General features: G+C 21.7%; 7 protein-coding genes across 14 annotated transcripts; 3 read left to right on the forward strand and 4 right to left on the reverse strand.

Moving 5' to 3' along the window:
• Positions 1 to 7: 7 nt before the first annotated feature.
• On the forward strand, positions 8 to 1,742 carry Lamtor5 (Late endosomal/lysosomal adaptor, MAPK and MTOR activator 5). Its single transcript, XM_003696134.3, has 4 exons — positions 8 to 678; positions 1,052 to 1,113; positions 1,193 to 1,307; positions 1,471 to 1,742. Exons 1-4 carry the CDS (start codon positions 644 to 646, stop codon positions 1,532 to 1,534), a joined length of 276 nt encoding a protein of 91 aa, XP_003696182.1. The 5' UTR covers positions 8 to 643; the 3' UTR covers positions 1,535 to 1,742.
• LOC100871469 (man(5)GlcNAc(2)-PP-dolichol translocation protein RFT1) lies at positions 1,312 to 4,563 on the reverse strand. 4 transcript variants are annotated; one of them, XM_012489606.3, is made up of 9 exons: positions 4,387 to 4,563; positions 4,107 to 4,262; positions 3,671 to 3,873; positions 3,407 to 3,593; positions 3,025 to 3,309; positions 2,838 to 2,969; positions 2,633 to 2,764; positions 2,065 to 2,565; positions 1,312 to 1,986 (listed from the first exon to the last, which is right to left on the reverse strand). In XM_012489606.3, exons 2-9 carry the CDS (start codon positions 4,164 to 4,166, stop codon positions 1,828 to 1,830), a joined length of 1,659 nt encoding a protein of 552 aa, XP_012345060.1. In that variant the 5' UTR covers positions 4,167 to 4,262; positions 4,387 to 4,563; the 3' UTR covers positions 1,312 to 1,827. The 4 variants fall into 4 exon arrangements, with proteins under 4 accessions (XP_012345060.1, XP_086758890.1, XP_012345058.1 ...); XM_086902764.1 differs by having other exon boundaries at positions 4,409 to 4,535; XM_012489604.3 differs by having other exon boundaries at positions 4,357 to 4,479.
• Positions 4,484 to 7,617, forward strand: LOC100866626 (mitochondrial S-adenosylmethionine carrier protein). Of its 3 annotated transcripts, none has more exons than XM_086902772.1 (7): positions 4,484 to 4,950; positions 5,587 to 5,743; positions 5,828 to 5,937; positions 6,117 to 6,357; positions 6,472 to 6,610; positions 6,681 to 6,957; positions 7,023 to 7,617. In XM_086902772.1, exons 1-6 carry the CDS (start codon positions 4,885 to 4,887, stop codon positions 6,790 to 6,792), a joined length of 825 nt encoding a protein of 274 aa, XP_086758898.1. In that variant the 5' UTR covers positions 4,484 to 4,884; the 3' UTR covers positions 6,793 to 6,957; positions 7,023 to 7,617. The 3 variants fall into 3 exon arrangements, with proteins under 3 accessions (XP_086758898.1, XP_012345061.2, XP_086758899.1); XM_012489607.3 differs by having other exon boundaries at positions 6,681 to 6,881; XM_086902773.1 differs by having other exon boundaries at positions 6,692 to 6,881.
• LOC100866191 (ras-related protein Rab-24) lies at positions 7,265 to 8,976 on the reverse strand. 2 transcript variants are annotated; one of them, XM_086902774.1, is made up of 5 exons: positions 8,834 to 8,976; positions 8,428 to 8,543; positions 7,993 to 8,081; positions 7,655 to 7,929; positions 7,265 to 7,576 (listed from the first exon to the last, which is right to left on the reverse strand). In XM_086902774.1, exons 2-5 carry the CDS (start codon positions 8,539 to 8,541, stop codon positions 7,461 to 7,463), a joined length of 594 nt encoding a protein of 197 aa, XP_086758900.1. In that variant the 5' UTR covers positions 8,542 to 8,543; positions 8,834 to 8,976; the 3' UTR covers positions 7,265 to 7,460. The 2 variants fall into 2 exon arrangements, with proteins under 2 accessions (XP_086758900.1, XP_012345062.2); XM_012489608.3 differs by having other exon boundaries at positions 8,822 to 8,925.
• Positions 8,977 to 11,678: 2,702 nt separating this feature from the next.
• Positions 11,679 to 13,283, reverse strand: Pglym78 (phosphoglyceromutase 78). Its single transcript, XM_003696110.4, has 3 exons — positions 13,019 to 13,283; positions 12,187 to 12,684; positions 11,679 to 12,116 (listed from the first exon to the last, which is right to left on the reverse strand). Exons 1-3 carry the CDS (start codon positions 13,281 to 13,283, stop codon positions 11,950 to 11,952), a joined length of 930 nt encoding a protein of 309 aa, XP_003696158.4. The 3' UTR covers positions 11,679 to 11,949.
• LOC105736245 (uncharacterized) lies at positions 13,188 to 15,379 on the forward strand. The gene is made up of 3 exons (XM_012490019.3): positions 13,188 to 13,931; positions 14,196 to 14,472; positions 14,536 to 15,379. The coding sequence occupies exons 1-3, from the start codon at positions 13,786 to 13,788 to the stop codon at positions 14,965 to 14,967; spliced, it is 855 nt and encodes a 284-aa protein (XP_012345473.1). The 5' UTR covers positions 13,188 to 13,785; the 3' UTR covers positions 14,968 to 15,379.
• Positions 15,063 to 16,769, reverse strand: Slbp (Stem-loop binding protein). Of its 2 annotated transcripts, XM_086902777.1 has the most exons (3): positions 16,238 to 16,769; positions 15,596 to 16,161; positions 15,063 to 15,520 (listed from the first exon to the last, which is right to left on the reverse strand). In XM_086902777.1, the coding sequence occupies exons 2-3, from the start codon at positions 16,123 to 16,125 to the stop codon at positions 15,382 to 15,384; spliced, it is 669 nt and encodes a 222-aa protein (XP_086758903.1). In that variant the 5' UTR covers positions 16,126 to 16,161; positions 16,238 to 16,769; the 3' UTR covers positions 15,063 to 15,381. The 2 variants fall into 2 exon arrangements, with proteins under 2 accessions (XP_086758903.1, XP_012345474.2); XM_012490020.3 differs by having other exon boundaries at positions 15,596 to 16,267.
• Positions 16,770 to 16,896: the final 127 nt, after the last annotated feature.

The following is a 16,896-nucleotide window of genomic DNA, read 5'->3' on the forward strand; positions in this document are numbered from 1 at the left end:
TATATAGGGTGACGAAGTACATATACACATACATATATACTTCATAAAAAAAATTCATTTTTGTATTTTAGTATTGAATTAGTAATAATTATAAGTACTGAATTAATATTAATTATAATAAATTATTATTTATATAATCATACAAAAATAATACCATTTATTTTTTATTTAAAAAAATTAGAAATTAAAAAGATAATTTATTCTGTTTGAATATAACAAGTTTGAATGTAATTATATTTGTAATATTAACATATTATTAATTTATATGTAATGATTAAAATATTTTTACATAGTTATAACAAAGTTATTATATCAATAAAATTTGTATACAATTATTTAATAATAAAAAGTTGTTTTATCAAATTTAATTAATCATATTTTAACAATGAAATTTTGTTTTGAATTTTAGAAATACATAAATTACAAAGATTTTTTTTTGTAACACCATTTAGAATGATAATCGATAAAGAATTTGCTACTACGATATATTGAATAGTTCAATTAAATTTGTTGCAAGATAAGATACTGTTCTATAAACATATAGGAAAAAGTGTCATTTGTGAAAATCATATAAAACCAATTTTTTTAACGAGTAATTAATTATTTATATTTTTTGAGTTTTATAATTAATTTAAATTTTGAAATGGAAAAGAATCTAGAAAAAACATTAGATGATATGTAAGTTTAATATAAAAAAATTTCATGTTATCCTTGTGATATAACAACTATCCTAATCATTATTATATTTGCATTATTATATTGATATAACTTTTTTGTAAAACTTAAAAATAATTAAATAATTCTTATTTTTATTAATATTCAATATTCAATACTTAAATTGTTTTTTCTCTAGAATTCTATAGAATTCTATAGAAATTATAATACTTAACCTTAAACATCTAATTGAAAATTGTATTTATTTGATAAAACATGAAATGTGATATTAATGAAAAATATAAAATAAATAAAGTCAAATCATAATATTATTATATATACATAATATATTTATTTAAAAACTAAAATCATTATTAAAATTCAATATTTTTAATAGAAATAATACTGAAGGTATTATTGGTTGTATATTGGCTGATCATGCTGGATTATGTTTAGGAGGTATTTCTTGTTAATTATGTTTAAATTTAATAAATTTAATATTGTTTGAAAACATAACCCTAAAATAAATTTTTTTTAGTTAAAGGAAATGCATCTACTGACAGCGCCGGAATAATTGCAGCTATTGCTGATCAAGTTGCAAAATTAGAACCTAAATCACCATCTCCAATTATTTCTCTTCAAAATGATAACAGGTAATATTAAAAAATTTATTTTATTCTGTACTATGTTAGAATTAGATCCATGTAATATAAAAATTATTATTCAACAAATTTATTAAATAACTTTGAAATTCAACATTTTTTTAAATAAAGAATTGCATTAAATTAATATTAAAAACATCAAATTATTTTATAGGAAATGTCTTATACAACGCCAAGGTGCAGTAGTAGGTGCCATTTATAAGGATGTTTCTATGTAAAATAGTTTTTTACTTAAATTGATAATATTATTTAATAGATTATATTTAAACTAAGCTTCATTATGTATATATTATTTTGTTAATTATACATAAACTTAATTTATTACATTATAAAATAAGTAATTTTATAATGTATTTTCTAAGATGGGAAAACTTGTATTTGATTTTGATCATAATAATATAGAAAATACATAACTATTAAATTTTACAAGATTTTAATAAAAATTATATATTATAGCACCTTTGTAGACAATTTAGATAAATATCAAGAATCATTAGAAATATATTTAAGGTCAATCATTTTTCTTATATATATTTTTTCTTTCATACCATTTGTTTGTACCAAGTCTAATTAAATCATGATGCTCATATATCCAAGATACAAGTACTATCATAAACATTATCATCCCAATAATTAAGTGCAATATTTTTTCGTTTGGAAAAAAATAAGCCTGAAACATAAAAATTATAATCTATAATAGAAGAAGATTTTCTATTAATATGTAAAAAAATAAATATGATTTCTTTACATGAGATACATTAGTAGTCAATGCTGCTATGAGAAGAGAAGCAGAAAACATAGGCTTTGGTACTAATCCACGTAATGGACGGTATATTGTATCTTTATATCTTTTATTAATAAAAATAATAGAATGTAGAATTCTTAAACTCATGTTTACACAATTTCCAAGGATAAAACCAACTGGTCCAAACCAAATAGCAAACAAATAGGATGCACATAAAAATGCAATTGATTCATAAATCATAATCAAATTACTCTTGTTTATAGTTGTACTATCAGCTGTTGCATTAGTGTAACATTCTGTTACTCCATTTATTCCCAAAAGTAATATAGCTAAACAATGTGCTCGCATTAAAAGTACCGGTAGATGTGAAGTTAATTTAGCACCACCATATAACCATAATAATGTACTTGAATATGATTGTCCAAATACTAAAACAACTAAACCAATTGACATAACAGCTGAACATAAATGTGTAAGCACATTTACACTTTCTTGTATTTTAATCTGAAATAAATTTATTTTTAGTAATTTATAATACTTAGATACATTAAATTTTTCATTTAATACTTACAGGATTTTGATCATTAACTGGTTTGTCTCGTTTTATCATTTGGGTAAAATAAAAATAACCACTTTCTTCTATTGGACGGAAAATAAATCTTGCAGCTAAAGAACCTAAATTATTTATAATTTCATATGTTCCCTTTAAACATATGAGAATAAAATTAAATAAAAAATAATTATAATAAACTAAATATTTATCATTGAATAAATACCTGTTCAGTAAATGTTAATACTGGCATTACCGTCATAATTAATCTTTCTCCTTCTGTTAAAACTTGCTTTAGAAATCCTTGTCTAAAGAAACTCCATGTAAGAATAGTCAATTTTTTATCTAGATATGATTCCTAAAATGTAACAATTTGTATACATAATATATAAGAGATTTATTTTAATACATACTTTATTTTCCAATTGTCCAGGCAAAAAATCCTTTAATGTTTTAAATGGAAATTCTCTCACAACATATTCATCACTACTATCTTTTAATGACATTTTTCTCTTTAACTTACACTTATTAATTTTTTTAATATAATAATGAAAGTATAAATAATGACTAGTAGTATAAAATACTGCTGCAACTAATTGAGCTATACCAAATGCTAACAATGCATTTTCTGGATTATGAAGTATCAATGGAACAAATGTTACAGTACGAATAGCAATCATGATAGTATCCAGTATAATCTAAAAAATTTAATACAACATTTAATTACAATAGATTATAAATATACTTTGAATTATTTTTAATTCATTCATTTTATTATTTAATATAAATTCTTACTTTCAACCTAACAAATAAAAATGCACTAGCAACCAGTTGAACAATTAAAGATGATAATTCAATAATACAAGATAAAGCAACTGCCCAAACTGCAAATGTATAATATGATGGTAATGTTTCAGAAGTTGATAAAACAGAAAGCCAAATATAGCCAAACATCAAAGACATTAAAAAACATATAGGAACCCTGAAAAGATTTACAATTGTGTTTACAATTGATATTTATTTCATTTATATTGTAACTAATAAATTTCAAAGACTAACGTCATCCATAATAAATTTACAACTTGAGCCCAATTGTGCTCTACTGTATTAGTTAAACATGCTTTCATGAAAGGTTCTCGAGATAGAAATAAGATCATTGATTCCAATAATAATAGCCTCACATTTATGACTCCTAAGACAGCTTGACCCACATGACGAACAACAAAAGCATTTAAAACAAAAGTAACTCCTCTGCACAATATCTAAAAAGAAGTTATAATTTTTTCTTAGATATATTTTAATTTTTTTAGAAATTACTATATATTAATATTATATTATATATTAATAAAAATATTAGATTTTATCAAATAAGCAAATAAATAAAATTGTAATTAACAATTTTTTAAAAGTGATAAAAGTTATGTTTTCTCATAAAGAAAATAATATTTCTTGCTATAAAATAAAATAGTTTACATTTGTTATAATAGTGTAATACCTGAAATATAATATTGAAGGAAGCATTTTCTAAGCTGCTTTTCAAAATATTTTGAGACATTTTTATGGACAATCAAATGAAAACATAAATGTTTCGAGATTCCCGCCCAAAGGGATGTCAATGAATTTCAAGGTTATGTGAACACTTTAACAATATCTAAAACATCAAGTTGATCATTTTTCAGAAATTTCTTTCGTGCTCCTGACTAATCGAAACATGGCAAATACAAAAGCTAAGAATTTCTTCATACTGCATGAAACAGATTTCATGACGTAATTACATCAATTTTCTATATATATTACATCTAGTAATTTTCTGTCACGCATCTTCATCTATTCTTCTAGTGGAAAACTGTCTTCAAAACAAAAGCTTTTCCTAATTCAGATAGTAAAATTTCAGAGTACATGAGATAAGGTTAGGTTTCGCTAGCAGACTATGACAATATAGATTTGAAGGTATAATACAATTATACAAGTAAATGATTAACTTGTGAAGTGATCATTATATAATAATGTCCACGTGGTCTTTTCATTTTACATCGTTACTTTGTTCACATATATGTACAAAATGTTAAATTTTTAAAGTAGATATTATTCCTAATTTTTTCATGTTGATTCAACAAATATTTTATGATAGTTAACTATCATTAAAGCAATGATTTTTTATTTATTAATCAATTAAAACATTTAATTAATTAAGTTTTTAATTATGCTTTAAATTTGCTCGATGTTCGTCTAAAAATGTTAATACATTAAAAAAAGCATTCCATTAACTGAAAATGTTACAAGAAAGTAAATCAACATCATCTATGAGCACGAAAAACTTTTTTCTTACTTCATTAATCGTAAGTAAATTTCTGTATAATAAATATATAATTAATTAATATATATAATTATTAAAAAAACTCTTTAAATTATTACATTTATATCGAAAATCATGAAATATTTATATTTATATTATTATATATATAAAATTATTTTTTAAATTTTGTTTATAATTTTTATAATTTATTTATTTAAAAAGATAAAAATAATTTTTAAATGTTTAAATATTTTAAATGAAAAGTATGTTTTTTTATACAATAGCATATATTAATATAATATATAATCATTATAATTTATTTAAAAAATAAGTAATAATAATTAATGGTAATTTTTATGGAATTAAATATTTTAAATGAAAAAAATATAAATCTTTATAAAATAATTGTACTATCATATCATCATTATATACTATATTATTATTATTCGTGTATTTATAATTATTTTTGTAAATAAAAGTTATATTTTTAAGAAAAAATTATGTCTTTAATATATATATTATATAATTACCATACATAAAACTCAATTATTATACTTTATATAATTAATTAATAATTTATTTAAAATAATAAAAAATAAATTTCTTTCAACTATCAAATATTTATATAAAATTATGCACATATATTTTTACAATAAAAGTAATTTTAAATTTATAATAGTCAGGTGCTCTCGCAGGAACCATATGCGATTTCATATCATTTCCTTTGGATACGCTTAAAACACGATTACAAAGCCAACATGGTTTCTTAAAATCTGGCGGTTTTAAACAATTGTACAAAGGTTTGGGGCCCGTAATGGTAGGATCCGCACCCTCGGGTAAAGATTAAGACAAAAATTTAAGATTTGAAAAATTTATTTTTTGAAGTTAATAAAAAATTATATTGATAAAATTTTTTACAGCTTCCTTATTTTTTTTAACTTATGAAAGTTTTAAAATAGTATTTGAACCTCAAATACCTGAACAATATCACTCAATTATACATATGATTGCCGCGTCAGTGGGAGAAATGGTAATTTATTATTTAACATTATGCATAATAATAATCGTATTCGAAAAATATATTATAATAAATATTATTATTGTATCATCTTGTTAATAAATGTGCCATCTTTTCTTTTTTACTTTTTATTTATAAATATCGAAACAATAGCTTTGTATTACTTAAAAATTTTGAGATATTATTAATAGGTTGCATGTCTTATTCGAGTCCCAGTAGAAGTAGTGAAACAGAGAAGACAAGCATTATTAACTGATCCGCATAAATTACCATTGAAAACTTTATATCGTGGCTATGGAAGTACTGTAATACGAGATTTGCCATTCGGTTTAATTCAGATGCCACTTTGGGAGTATTTTAAATTTCATTGGAAAAAGCATATGAAACGTGAATGCACGCCTCTAGAGGGTGCTCTTTGCGGATCGCTATCAGGTAGAAAAGAGATTGAAGAAAAAAAATTGATCAAATTACGATTTTTAAATTAATCAAATGTATTTAAAAATATATAAATATATTTAAAATTATATAAATATTAATTTTTTACAGTTGCTATATCTGCAAGTATAACAACACCTTTAGATGTTGCAAAGACTAGAATAATGCTATCAAATATGGCGATAGGAAAAGATGAAATAAAAATATCTGTGATGTTAAAAAAAGTTTATTGCAATTATGGTTTTAGAGGGTATATAATAAATCTTTGTTAAATTATTTTTTTTATTATGTTACAAACAATAATCGATAAATATCTTTAGACTTTTTGCAGGCTTTCTACCAAGAGTCGGTGGTTTTACAATTAGCGGATTCATATTTTTTGGTGTGTATGAAAAAGTTAGAGAAATTTGCATTTCAAATTTACCACCATAATATTACAAAAAATATCTTTATAAATACAAATCACAGTTAATATTTAATTAAATAATACTATTACATGATTAAACAAAAAATGACAGAAGGTAATTTTATTTAAATTAATAATTATTTTAATAATTGCAGTAATCCTTCATCATATATTCATGATATATTACATTAGTAAGTAAATTTTTGAAATTTTTTTTAAAATCATATTTCATTTATTATAACATCTTTTATTACAGATCTCAAAAAAGTGAGTATTGATGTCATATTGAATTTTTCATATACTATGAAAATGGAAAGATAATAGCATTTTATGTTGATATTACAGTTAATAGAAAAACATGTTTATGATAAGAATTTTGCCTTTGAATTGAAGTAATTAGAATTTAGAAATAATAATTTTCATTCTACAATATATTTAAATGAATATGGACATGCATATTTGAAAAACAAATAAGAAACACATCAAAGGAAAATAAAATACAGAGTAAAATATAGAGTATATTTAAAAATAATCTTCAAGAGCAAGAATTTTCTTACATTTACATTCAATAATATATCAAGTTACAGTATACCGCATCAATTTACATTTGTGATATTCACTTGTATAAAATAATATAAAATATGATAAATATATAAGAAAATTGTGATAATTTTTAATACTGATTTTAATATTTTCAATGACAACAATATGTTGCTTTGGACTCATTAGTTATTTCAATTATCTCTTCAATTTTTTCTACATTATTTGGATCAGATACAAAGTCTTGTGCAATTTCATTAAATAATTCAGCTATAAAAATGACTTAATAAATATTAAATATTGTAATATTATTTTTAATAGTATATTAACTATACTATAATTCCTTACCAACATTTTCTCCAGTTTTACTCGATGTAATAAAAAATTTAGCTTGAATTCCTGTAGCATATGCTTCTACGACACTAATATCAGGAGATGGAACTGCACCGTGCTCTAAGATATCATTTTTTGTAGCACAAATGTATACTTTACATCCTTCTTCAACACTTCTAAGTTCTCTTACCCAGAATTTTGCTCTTTGAAATGTATTTGATTTTGTAATATCATAACAAATGACAGCAGCTTTTGCACTGCGATAATATATTCTACTCATAGCATCATATCTAAAAATATTTTTTATGATAATTAATGATAATTTTATTAATTAATTTTTAAAAATTTCTTACTTTTCACTGCCTGCTGTGTCCCATATTCCCATGATAAGCCTTTTCCCATTGACTTGCATTTGCTTAGCTGCAAATGCAGCGCCTATAGTCTAAGGAAAGTGGAACTGGGTTAATTTGTTTTGTGATGCACCTCTTAGATGATTCTCAGTGCAAATCTTAATAACATTATTTTATAATATTCCTTCCAGTTCGCGGACTAAGAGAAACAAGACAACCTAAATCAGTATACTCCCTAAATCAATCCAATCAAAATTTTATAATTTGCAAATAATTTAAAATATTCTCTGTCCTTTAGAGATATTTGATGTACAAATTAAATTTTTAATTTTTCATATTTTTATATATTTTATATTGAATAATATCAATAAACAATTTCGAACTATTTCATTGTACAAAATTCTAAATTGCATAATTGCATATATTGATTATACTTACATTTTGATAAGATAGACTTTCGTTAAACCTTTCATTTACGAAACGTTCCACGAGGCTCGTTTTTCCTACAGCTGCGTTACCCAATAAAACCACTTTTAAATCGACACGATTCATGCCTAAATAATAAAACTTATTCAATACAGCAATGCTATGAAATAAACGTTAGTCTTTTTTGTAACATTTAAGGTTAGATTAATTAATGGCTTTTTTAAAAATTATTGATAACTAATATTTTTAGGAAATAAAGTTCAAAACTATTATATTATATTATCGTTTAACAAGAAAAATCTTGTCATTAAAAACTTTATCACACACAGTTAATCATTCAAGAAAAATATTTCAATCACTTAATGTAAATATATAGCTAACAAATAGATTTAATATAAAGACTTATCATTCATTTTACATTTATGTGCGATACATAACCACAGATTAAATATAAGAATAGATAAATCATGCAATTTATTTTGGCCCAAATTCTAGAGTTCTAAAACCCCATTATCATTTTCGTGTCATTCACATTGTTACCAACAGAATCTGATTTGATTCATTCTGGTGGGAATTATAAATGTAGCGAATTAAATGTACGAAATATGTCTTAAAACAATAAAAATTATAAAACAATCAATTACCTAAAATTATTTAATGATAGTAGCAAGAAAGAAAGATTTAAGTTAATGAAATTCCTCGAATATTTTTAACAATAATTATTATTGATTAATTAATATTAATTATTATAAATAATAAATAATGGATAAAGTTTCATATTGATACCGATTGTCACATAAAATTTTAGTTAAGAAATTTATTGATTTCCAAAATATTAATAAAAAATATATTAAAAAATTGTTAATATTATAGTATTATACATAGAAATATGATGTACAGACATTATAATATATTAAATCTTATATATAATTGTTTAATATTAACATATTTGTATTCGCTATACATCAAATATCGAGTTAAATTAATCTTGATAGGTGAGCTACTTTTTTATTTATTAAATTTTTTTTATCTAAAATTCCTAATGCTAATCTAATACCCAACACAGGATCATTTCTATTTATAAAGTATGTCTAACATAATAGCAAACTTTGTCATATCTGCACAACAAATATTTTTATCTGTTTTTTTTCTGTATTTTTTTTTTTTTTATTTCTTTTATACTTGATATTTCTAAAAATGAAAATATTAATTTGAATAATTTATCCAGGAGTGAAATAATAATAAATCTAACTCAAATTTATATAAGATGGCTATATTTGATAAGTCAAATATTTTTATTTCTTAAAAACAAGGAATTTTATAGAAGTTAAAATTTGATTCTTGAAAATCCATAAACTTGATTTATTCTTATATTTAGTTTGTGACTATGATATAAAATAAATATCATTCAATATTTTTGTCTTTGTATCTCTTTTATACATATTGCACTCTTGAGTATCAAAAATAGTATCAAATTTTTTTAAAAGCATTTAAGAAATTGTTGATTCTTAATTTTATATTACTTTTATATTACTAAAATATTTATATTACTATTTTATATTACTTTTAAAGAAATGTAGCAAGAGTATTGATGCTCTTATCCTATTTCTATTCTTCTCCTACTTTATATCTATTTCATCTAAGATATTTTAGATGAAGCACTGATTCTTTAATATTTTAACAAATATATTTTTATCATTTTTCTTTTAAAACTATAATATGCAATTTTTAATTTAGAAAATATACAATACATTTCTAAAATAATGATTTTGCAAAATGTATTATATTCTGTGTATGACACAGCTATTTAAATGTGATACACTGCTCAACAACAGTGAAATTTAAAACATTCCTAAGACATGAAATTAATCATCTAAACAATTATCAAATATGAAGCAACAAATATTTATAAATTATTTTCATAATTTTTTATATGCATCTATAAAACATATTTGATCCTTAGTGCTATATATGTACATCATATTCATTTAATTCTTTAATGTTTAATCATTATATATATAAATGATTTTTAAGGATAATAAAGATTTTAATACATTAAATAGTGTTCAGAAATAAGTATTATATCATTTTGAAACTAATCAAATGCTTATTACAGATCAGATATACTACTTGATTTGTTTTTTTTTCTTAAACAAAAGAAGAAGAAAAAATACAAAGTACAAAAAATTTGAAATAAGCAAATCATAAAATTAATTGACTAAGTTACAATGTTATTTTTAGAAAAAAAATGTCACCTCATTCTGTTATTATGATATAAAGATTTATGAAAAAGTAAGAAAAATTATGATAATTTTGAGTCAGATGACTATTGCTTAAATAATAATATGAAATCATCATTTTAATCTATAATCATTTTAATCGTTTATCGATTATTATCAATATCATATTATATTATCAATTTATATAAATATAATCATATATAAAACATAATCATTATTATTATAAAATAATCTATAATAGATTTATTGAATTTTTTATTGATAATTTTATATTGAAATTTAGTTGAGAATGAAGATTATTTAATTTCAATCATTATTAATTTTATAATTTTTATATTTTTGTAATTTTATTTTGAGTAAAATTAATGTTTTGAAGGTTTTAAAATGGCCAAAAGTTTAATGTTAAGGTCCTAATGTTTCTAAGATATGGGATAAATGGAGAGAAAAATACATTGAATTTTCGATTTATTTTATATTTTATCTATATTATGTTTATAAAATATAATATAAACATTTTAAATATAAAATTTTATATGTTAACATTTATCTATTGTATTGCATTTAATTTATTTCATTTGATTAATACTTATTTTCTTTACACTCTATATAGTAATTGTGCAACTAATAAAATGTGAAAAAATAAATAAAAAATTGAAATAAGTCTTGAAAATTCTTTATGACACATAAAATAATAAAAGAAACTTTAATTTAATTTTAAAATTTAACTATAGAAAAGCTATAATATATAATCTCTGTAGCTTTTGAATATATAATAATATATGGCTACGAATGCCAAATTTATTTTATATATTACTAGTATATGTTAATTAATAATATATGCTACTAATATTCATGTAGTGCTGTTAACACTTTAAATTTCTTTAATAATTTTATAATTATATATTTTATAAATTTAATTTTCATTTCAAAGAAATTAATAATCTACAAAAATTTATAATTTATTTATGTATTTACATGTAATATTAATTAAATTGTCAAGGAAAAATAATTAAATTTAATGCATTTTATTAATTTAAAATTTATATTTTATAATGACATTTCATAAATAACTATATGAATAATGAATAATTAATGAATAATTAATGACATAAATTATAATATGTAGAAGCTTGTAAATAAAGTAATAGTTATGTATTATTTTCCCATTTTTTTTCTCTTTTATGAACATCTACATACATATTATATCTTGTAACAATAAAATAATTTTTTAATAATAATGAAACTAGAAAAACATCTTTTGTTTGTAATAATAATTTTTAATTTTTTTTTAATTTTATTTAACTTTTGCTTGTGCAGCAACTGCAGCCATTGCAGCTTTTACAGTTTCTTCATCACCTAAGAATTTCATAGATACAACAGGCTTGAAATTTTCATCTAATTCATAAACAAATGGAATTCCAGTTGGTAAATTTAATTTCATGATTTCATCATTGCTCATTTCTGAAAAAATGTAAGGTTGTTAATATAATATATAAAAAAAACTTATTATTTTATAAAAATAAAAACTTACGATCTAAATGTTTAACTATGCCACGTAAACTATTTCCATGAGCAGCTATGATAATTCTTTTTCCTTCTTTTAATTGAGGAATAATAGTATTATTCCAATATGGTAATGTCCTTTCAATTGTTAATTTAAGAGACTCAAATTTAGGAAATTCCTCTGGTTTTAGATCACCTGCATATCGAGGATCTTTTACTATTATGTCATAATATTTATGATCTGGTTCCATTGGTGGAGGAGGTACATCAAAGGATCTTCTCCAAATTTGAACTTGTTCTTCACCATACTTAGCAGCGGTTTCAGCTTTATTTAAACCAGTTAAACCTCCATAATGACGTTCATTTAATCGCCATGTCTTTTGAATAGTAATGTTTTCTTGCCCTATTTCTTTAAGAATTGCTTTAAGAGTATCTTGAGCTCTTGATAATAATGATGTATGAGCAATATCAAAAGTGAACTTTGCGTCTCTGATTGCTTTTCCTGCTGAAATTGCTTCAAGCTTACCTATAATTTTGAATAATTATATTTTATATAATTTAAATATTATAATTTATTATAATAAATTTAATAAATTTATTGTTAAATAATTATTTATATATATATTTTTAATAATTATATAGTTATATTTTTGAAAATAATATTGAATTACATAGATACATTTATTCATTTTTTAAATTTTATATATGAGATATATAAAATATTAATATTACTTTTATTTATTATATCTATGCATATCAATTTTTAAAATTAAAAAGAAAGCGAAAGAAATCTAACCATTTCATTATTCGAAATTATATGACCTTTTGTCCTTGAAATTTATTTATGAAAAATTAATTACCTTTATCAGATAATTGGGAATCATACCATCCACAAAATAAATTCAATTTATTCCATTCACTTTCACCATGACGTACCATTACAATCGTATATTTGGACATTTTTTTACCAGAACTAACTGCACGTAAAAACAAAATAAGCGCACTATTCGTGAGCACGGATCTCTGTTCAATATTTTTGCACAACTGATTCAACTGAAAGCCCCCACCACTTATCGTATTTTTTAATTGTATGAGCATTTTATTCAAAATGTTAGATAAAAACATTTTAGTATATGTTATTTATGATTTTACATATTTATATTATATAAATTAAGAAATTATAATTATTTAAATAATAAGGATATACTAATTTAACTAATGTATATACAAATGTGGATTTTATTAATTTTTCTTAGTTGCTTTTTTGGTCTATAAAATATTTCGCGCCATTGTGTTAGTTCTCATTTTATTTACATCATATTGATTGTAAAGTAATAAAAAACACGATCAGTTTAAGTGTTTAGTGCTTAATAATTATTAAAATATGAAATAATTATTTCTGATTGGACTGTAGTTTTTATATATTAATGATTAATTATATAATTTAAAAAAAATTATTTATTCTTTTAAAGTGAAATGTAAAATAACCTTTATGAAAATTAAATGTATTAATATGTTTTAAATCTAATTTAAAATAATGTATTATATATATATATATGAAAAAAACAAATAGTTTTTGTCATTGGTTAATAACACGTGTTAATTTATTGAAAGAATTATATATAATATGGAACTTAATTTAGATCAAAAGGTTGACGATTCTTTGAAATTGGATACAAATTTTTTACAAATTTCATGCAACTGGCAGATCAGCAACAATAAACAATTTTGTGATACTTTCACAGTGAAATCTTCGTCTCTAGAATTTAAAAAGTAATCTAAATAAATCTAAAATAAATCTAAAAAATAATTTAAATAAATAAATATATATATAATAAATAAATAAATATATATATATTTAAGTTATTTTTTATTTAAACATAAAACTTAAAAAATTTAAAAATCGTATAAATATTCTAATTTATTATCAAATTTTATCATTTGTTTATCTTATTAAAAATTTTTGATTTTTATATAATTATATAAAGCAATATTTTCATATTGTTTTAAATGAAATAAATATGAATTTCTTTACAGAACTAATTTTGAAGATATTGTTTCTTTGAATACATGTATATCTTTACAACCAACTGACTCCAATAATGAACCATGTATGCTAGATATAAAATTAACTAACGGTCAAAAAATCTCACAGATTGCAGTAGTTTCTGAAGCTTATGTATTAGAATTTTTTAAACAATTTGGAGAATATGAAACAACAAAGTTTGCAGAATTTATAGATGAATTTGAAGATAATTCAGTCTATTTTGCAGAAACAGCAATTTTTCCACATGCTACAGAAGCTAGTATTAAGGTACAGATAGTACGTGTACTAAGTTTGCAAAAAAATGTATATAATTAAAATTTTTCATTTTAGTTTACAAAAACAAAAAGTAAAAATTCAATCATGTGGATATATGGTATAAAGCTCTATGTAACAGAGTCAATTAATGAACCTAAAAATTTCTCTACAGAAGTATTTAATCCTGAAATAATAAAAAACTTTTTAAGTAAATTTAGTTTTAATAATGAAGGGAACAATACCACGAATGATGTTCAATCATGTTATATGAATATTTTGAATTCATCAAAAAATAAAAGTGTTCATAAAGATAATGGAAAAGAAATGATACAATCTATAGATAAAAATATTACATCAAATAATATAGATATTGTAACATATATTGATAAGAAATTTGAAGATATAGAGGAAAGATTAATGAAAAGAATTGATGAAATGGAACAAAAAACAAATCAAAAACTTGAAACTATTTTAAAACAATTAGAAACTCAATATAGTGTCAAGTGATCTTCATTTCATATAACTTAAAAATATATATATAAATAATGACAATATGTATTTAATTCTGTATACTATTCTATATATGTAAAAAATTTTGAAAATACTTTTCTTAATCTTTTATTGCTAAACGTTTCTTAAATATCTATTTACATATTCTAGAAATTTTACATATAATAATGTAAAATTTTATATATTTTGAATGCATTAGTTACATTTACTTTTTATTTATCTATTTATATTGCGATTTGACTTTTTAAATACATATAAGAATTTATTATATGTAAGAATGTACCAATATTATATTTCATTTTGTTCAATCAATTCTGTTATATCTATCAATTTTATACAAATGTAAAAATCGTGAAACTATAATGTGCATAGAGATATATTTGCATAATAAAGTTTGAACATAAATTTATTTCAATCAGTATTGCTATCTTGCGGAGGATCCCATTGATGAAGTTGTTTCCTCCACAATCTTACCATACTATCCCATCCTCTTCTACTATATTTAATATACTTTGGAGGTGTTCTTGGATGTTCTCTTGTACGTTTTTCTCTAAAATATATATAATATAATAGTTCTTAAGAAAATGTATATTATCAATAATATTTTAATTCATAAAATTCTTACTTAGGCACAGCCTGAATATATCTATCATATCCAATAGTATTTTTTCCATAATCTATTTCTTTTTGCCTACGTGCTAATACTCTAGGATCTGTTTCATATTCTACTCGTCTTTTACCACTATCTGAAGAATTTGTAGTAGAACTTGAATCACTATTACGTCTAATTCGAGAAATTTTTGCATCTTCATTATTTATTTGATTTTCCCTAATACGTTTACGAAAACCATCATCTGGTTTGTTTTTTATATTATCTTCATACTTTATACTGATTGCATTATTTGTTTGATTTTCTATGAATTCAGAAATACTATCAATTTCTACATTTGAACTAACACCTTCTTTATTTTCCTGATCATTATGTGTTTTAGATGTACAAGATTTGTTTTCTAATGAATTTTTGCTTTTTAGATCTTCTTTATTTGAGTCTACTATTTTACTCAATTCATTTGAACTCATACAAATGGCTTCATTAAGAAGAGCATCATCTTCTTCTGTTAATTGAGACCACGAAATTTGTGTGTTTAATTCCATTTTAATTCAATTATATAGAAGATATTTTAACACAATCTATGAGAAGAAACTAACATAAATCGAAACCAAGAGTTTAATTGGAGAGAAAATACGATAAATAAAAGTATCTTACTTAATAAAAATAACCTAAATGAATATAATAACTTTTATTTTAGAACATAAATTAAAATCATTAATTACGCGTTGTCATAAAAAATATAAGAATTTGAAAGATGATATTATTTTGTGATTTCAAAATATTAAAGTTTCAAGCACTTGAAGAGATTGCACTTAATTTTAAACAAACACATAGAAATTCATTCTCGTAAATGTTATGAATTCTGCAGTACGCGCCTTTTCTGGTAAACTAACGTTTACGCTCTTTGAAGAATTATTAAATAAGTTTAATTTAGGTTAAAAGCTTTGAAATTTTTTTCCGCTGATGATCTTTGTAAAACATATATATTACAACTATAACGGCAATGATTGTCCAAAATTTCATTTCTTAATGTGTTTTTATATATGGCATCAAAAACTCAATTACATTCCTTTTATTTCAAGATCACTTTTTTTCTTATGAAATTGAATATTATAAGATATCCGCGGCAATTTAGCGCTTTTTGTTTGTCAAGTTTGCATCCCCTAACGACCAATTTCAAAATAACAAAAATTATTATTTGTTCAAATTTATAATATTCTTTAATATTTAAAAGAATTTTGAAACTATAACTAATATTTTAGAGACATTATTATTATTATTATTTAAAAAATTAGAATATAAATTATTCATTA

The sequence above is a fragment of the Apis florea genome, unplaced genomic scaffold (assembly GCF_048593485.1).
Source record: "Apis florea isolate Af1SG1 unplaced genomic scaffold, ASM4859348v1 contig_2272_pilon, whole genome shotgun sequence".
Taxonomy (NCBI): domain Eukaryota; kingdom Metazoa; phylum Arthropoda; class Insecta; order Hymenoptera; family Apidae; genus Apis; species Apis florea.